Source organism: Theropithecus gelada, chromosome 12, assembly GCF_003255815.1.
Source record: "Theropithecus gelada isolate Dixy chromosome 12, Tgel_1.0, whole genome shotgun sequence".
Classification (NCBI taxonomy): Eukaryota; Metazoa; Chordata; class Mammalia; order Primates; family Cercopithecidae; genus Theropithecus; species Theropithecus gelada.
The window spans coordinates 13925550-13930808 of record NC_037680.1 but is presented as its reverse complement, the minus strand read 5'-3'; the positions used below and the strand labels follow the sequence as shown (position 1 = coordinate 13930808).

General features: G+C 46.6%; 1 protein-coding gene across 1 annotated transcript in view; it reads left to right on the top strand.

Moving 5' to 3' along the window:
- Positions 1-5259, top strand: part of LCT (lactase) — a 57392-nt gene that overhangs the window by 17590 nt on the left and 34543 nt on the right. Inside the window, exon 5 of the mRNA XM_025405053.1 lies at positions 1556-1634. Within this exon, the coding sequence (XP_025260838.1) occupies positions 1556-1634 (79 nt within the window). The remainder of the gene's footprint in view (positions 1-1555; positions 1635-5259) is intronic.

Genomic DNA, 5259 nt, shown 5'->3' with positions numbered 1-5259 from the left:
TTATTTTTTTTTTTTTTTTTTTTTTTTTTTTTTTGAGACTGAGTCTGGCTCTGTCGCCCAGGCTGGAGTGCGGTGGCCGGATCTCAGCTCACTGCAAGCTCCGCCTCCCGGGTTTACGCCATTCTCCTGCCTCAGCCTCCCGAGTAGCTGGGACCACAGGCGCCCGCCACTTCGCCCGGCTAGTTTTTGTATTTTTTAGTAGAGACGGGGTTTCACCATGTTAGCCAGGATGGTCTCGATCTCCTGACCTCGTGATCCGCCCGTCTCGGCCTCCCAAAGTGCTGGGATTATAGGCTTGAGCCACCGCGCCCGGCCTCTTAGTTCAAATTCTTGAGAGTGAATCTGAGTGCTGGCCATGGATCAGGAGGCTGCTCCCGGTCCAGTCAAGTCAGGGGAAAGGTGGGGTCTATGACAGCATTGAGGTTGGCAGTCACTGGAGACTCTGCAAGAAGGGAGGAAGGGGCAGAGGGGAATGTGCCTGAGGGCCCTGATATTCAGGTCTGTCACTCCTGTCCACAGGCCAGAGTATGGGAGAAGTCAGTAGTGTTCTTTCTACCACTATATATTAGTCTGTCTTGTGTTACTATAATAGAATACTCTAGATTGTGTAATTTATAAAGAAAAAAGGTTTATTTAGCTCATGGTTCTGGGGACTGGGAAGTTCAAGATCAGGCAGCCACATCTGGTCAGCTTCTGGTGAGGGCCTCATGCTGCATCCTAACATGGCAGAGAAGTGGAAGGGGAAGCAAGTGTCTGCAAATAGATTAAACACCAGAGGCAGCCTCACTTTATAACAGCCACTGTCATGGTAACTAATCCAGTCCCATGTGAGTGAGTGGGAACTCACTCACTCCCTGGAGACTGCACTAATCCCTTCATGAGGGCAGATCCCTCATGACCCAAATGCCTCTCAGAGGTCCCGTAACCTCTCAGCAATGTTACATTGGCAATTAAATTTCAACTTGAGTTTTGGTGGGGACAAACCACATCCAAACCATAGCACACCTGGACCCCCTCCCAGCATTGGGTTGACTCCACAGGGCCCCTGAAGTTCATCCATAGATACCATTTATTGATGCTTATCTGAGTTCTGTTCTTAGATCCCACCTCTCTCTAAGTGGTTAAAATTATACCTTTTCTGTTTATGTGTATTTTACCACAATTTAAAAAATACTCCACCCCTTTCTGGTCTTTGAGTTCTTCTAAATCAATTGTTCCCAAAGTTGTGGTTCCCAGACCAGCAGCATCAACATTAGCATCACCTGGGAGCTCGTTAGAAATACATATTCTTGAGACCTACTGCGTCAGACACTCTGGGGATGGGAACGGCAACCTTTGTTTTAACAAGCTATACAGATGATTTTGATTCACATTGAAGTTTGAGAACCACTTTCTAAGCAATAAGTAAGTAGAATTCACTGCTGAGCTTCTAAAGTCCTTAGCCCATGGTATTTTCCAAAGGGGCTTGGAACCACTGCTTGGAGTTTGGGTGTGTCAGACTTGCATGTTCTTAGTTGGCATTTACACAGAGTTAATTTAATTTCTTCTCTTACAGCCATAAATAAAGACCAAGTGCTCACCATTGGGTTTGATATTAATGAGTTTCTGAGTTGTTCATCAAGTTCCAAGAAAAGGTAATGTCAGGTTTCCTATTGAACTATCAATAACTGATATTTGTAGAATACTGTTTCTTTTACATGTATAACCTTATAGGACTATTGTCATCAACTCTTGGGCCACCAAGTTTATTATTGCCATTCAATTGATGAGAAACAAAGACTCAGAAAGAAAGCAGGGAGTCTCTTACTGAGTGGGACTCACGAGGTTCTGCTTTCTCATCTGTCAGTTCGCCCAACTGTGCACAACTAGCATGATGGCTCACACCTGTAATTCCAGCACTCTGGTAGGCAAAGGTGGGAAGATTGCTTGAGTCCAGGAGTTCAAGACTGGGCTGGGCAACATGGTGAAACTCTGTCTCTACAAAAAATTACAAAAATACAAAAATTACCCAGGCATAGTGGTGCATACCTATGGTCCCAGCTACTTGGGAGACTGAGGTGGGAGGATCGCTTGAGCCCAGGAGGCAGAAGTTGCTGTGGGCCGAGATTGTGCCACTGCACCAGCTAGCATTTGAACCCCTGACTTCTAGTTTAAGATCTTATTGGAGACAGTGTGAGCTTGTGGGAGAGTGGCCAGATTAAAGACAGATCTGACCCTCCTGCTGAAGTTACATGACGAGTAAGAGAAATGGGTTCTCTGTGCCCATTTCCTCAATATGAAGGGTGACACATCCTCCCTGGCAGGAGACAGCATAGACAGGAAAGCCATCTGCTGCTACAGGCCAGACGCCTAACTCGACAACATTCTAGGGACAGAGGTTTGAATCTATAGCTGGGTTGTAAATACCTTTCTGAATGACTGAAGTGCCAAAGAGGCAAATGATATGCTTTTAAAAATTAGAGCAGATTTTGAGGTTGTGCCCATAATTACATTGCTTTCATGCACGCATATCCCAATACGCTTCTTGAGTGAGTGAGAAAAGAATAGCATGGTAGCCAGCACTGGGAATTGCCCAGAACCTCAGCACTCCATGGAGGGGTGTTACATGCATGAACTTCATGCACCATCGGTGGGACAAAGGCTGGAGACAATAATTGACTTCCAGACCTTCAGCTAGAGTTCTCTTTGTCATTCACCTCTGATATTTCCAGTGCAGCCCTGTTCAGGGTCATTCAGTGACAACACCTCTTTCTACCTTTCCTCTTCCAGTGCTCGACTTTCCTGAGCCATATCCCCCTTCTATTGTTCCATCCTCTCAATCTACTTCAAATCAGCAGTTCAGATCAACAGACCCACAGCAGCAGCTGTACCTCAGGCTTTGTGTGGCAGTGCAGACTTGCAATGGACAGACTCGGGTTACCACTGCTCCCTGACCAAACTTGGAGTCAGCCAAGGACTGGCTGTGGCTTCAGGAAAGAAAACTCAAGAGGCCATAATAAAATGGGTTCCCCGAGAAGCCAGTGATTACAAGTGCTGCCAGCTCTGGGGTTCTCTTAGCACTTGGTGGTGCTTTGCCTGAAGGGGAGGGCCAACACGGGCTTACATTAAATGGACAGCCAGGGGCTCCTACTCAGGGGGATGTGGTTGGAGAACCTGCTGAATGCAGGGGCGGTGGGTGGGGAGTGAGGACTAACATAGCTTTCTCCTTCAGAATTTTTGACCTTATAGGGGAGACAGACCCCAGAACAACTCTCACATGAGAATGTGGCAGGAGACACACAGAACTGCACCCTAAAAAAGGGAGAACTTAGGGGCCCTGGGTGTGAAGCCTGAGGCGCCATCATGTGCTAAATCCCTTCCGGTGGCCGGCAAACCCAGGGTTCCCAGCCCCAAGCCTGTACAGCAAGTTCTATTTCATCCCAGGGCGGTTTATTTGTTTCCTCAAAATTCTTTTCATGCAATCCAGGAGGACAGAGTCAGGGCCAGGAGGGCTGGGTGAGAGCGAGATTCGGAGCAGAAGAGGCTGTGCTTATGGGAATCGTGAACGCGCAGAGGCTGAGCACCGAGGGGCGGCGCCGCATCCCTGGGTGCGCTCCACAGTCGCACATGTGTTGAGATAATCAACAAAGGAGAGGATCATTTCCCTTTCCCCCTGCTCTAGCAAATGTCAGGGAGTTGATGCTGAGTGAAACAGAAGGCGCTTAGTTTCAGAAGACGCCTCCTGCAGGGTGACCCGGTCCCAGGCTTCGCTCTTTGAGAGGAAAATACCTGTGCAGTGTCCCTGTCACTTCTCCCAGTTCTGCGCCGTGGGCCAGCCTGGTATAGGCGCCATCGGCTCTCCACGCGATGGCTGTGTGACAGGGAGATGCTCTAGTACTCCACCTCCTTTTCCCCAGACATGTGCCGCACTCCTCAAGGCCGCCCTCTGCTGGCTGTAATTTGCAGCATGCATGCTTTCCTGCCTGCAGGACATGACTCTTGACTGTGAAATCAATTTAGAAGCTGGCAATCACAATTGGGAAAAAAAAGAAAGAAAAAAGAGGAAAGGAGAGTGGGAGGGAGGAAGATGGACTAGAATAAAATAGAAAATATCAGACCACATTTTGTATAAATGCAGCGTGCACTTTTATGTGATGTTTTATTTCATATGCATATACATATATGCACATAAACATGTATGTATATGAGGTTAAAAGCACAGAAGCTGCTCCACCACCTGCAAGCTGTGTGCAAGGAGAAGTTACTCATAACCAGGAATCCAGGCTCCTTTGTTGTTGCTTTGTCACCTTTAACAAGGTTTCTGCCTCATGGTCCAGGATGGATGCTTGAGCTCCTGCCATTATGTCTGAAATCCAAGCAGCATGAAGAAGAAAGGAGGCAGTAGCCAGGACTAATGTTTAGTCAGTCCACATCAGTGTACTTCTGTACCAGCTGATAATAGCTGCTGGCTCCCTGAAGTCAGGAAGTTTCTCCTTCCTTCCTTCCTTCCTTCCTTCCTTCCTTCCTTCCTTCCTTCCTTCCTTCCTTTTGTCTGTCTTTCTTTTCTTTCTTTCTTCTTCTTTTTTTGACAGAGTTTCGCTCTTGTTGCCCAGGCTGGAATGCAATGGCACAATCTCAGCTCACCGCAACCTCTGCCTCCTAGGTTCAAGTGATTCTCCTGCCTCAGCCTCCTGAGTAGTTGGGATTACAGACCCCACCACCATGCCTGGCTAATTTTGTATTTTTAGTAGAGACGGGGTTTCTCCATGTTGGTCAGGCTGGTCTCGAACTTCTGACCTCGTGATCCACTTGCCTCAGCCTCCCAAAGTGCTGGGATTACAGGCACGCACCACCGCACCCAGCCCCCATTTCTTTAAGTCTCAGTTTCCTCCTGTGCAGGGTGAGGATAAATCATTGTAGTACCCATATCATAAATTTGTTGGGAAAATTAAATGAGATAATACACATCCATTCTTATCACAGTGGCCAGTGCAGAATTAAGGCTCAATAAACTGGAGTCATTGTTATTATTAGCTATGTTTTATAAATAATGAATTATAAGAAGAGTAAAGTATGGCACCAGCACTGAAGACAATATTCGAGGGCAATCTAATACAGAGAACAGTAGCATTGTTCCTGTTTTAACCATGAAAGAGCAAGAATCATTCACCTCAGAAGGGGTAATAATAATAATTTTCCCATCTACCAGTTACTTCCTGCCCATGGCTTTGCAGATATGACTTTTTTTTTTTTTTTTTTTTTTTTTTTTTTTTTTTTTTT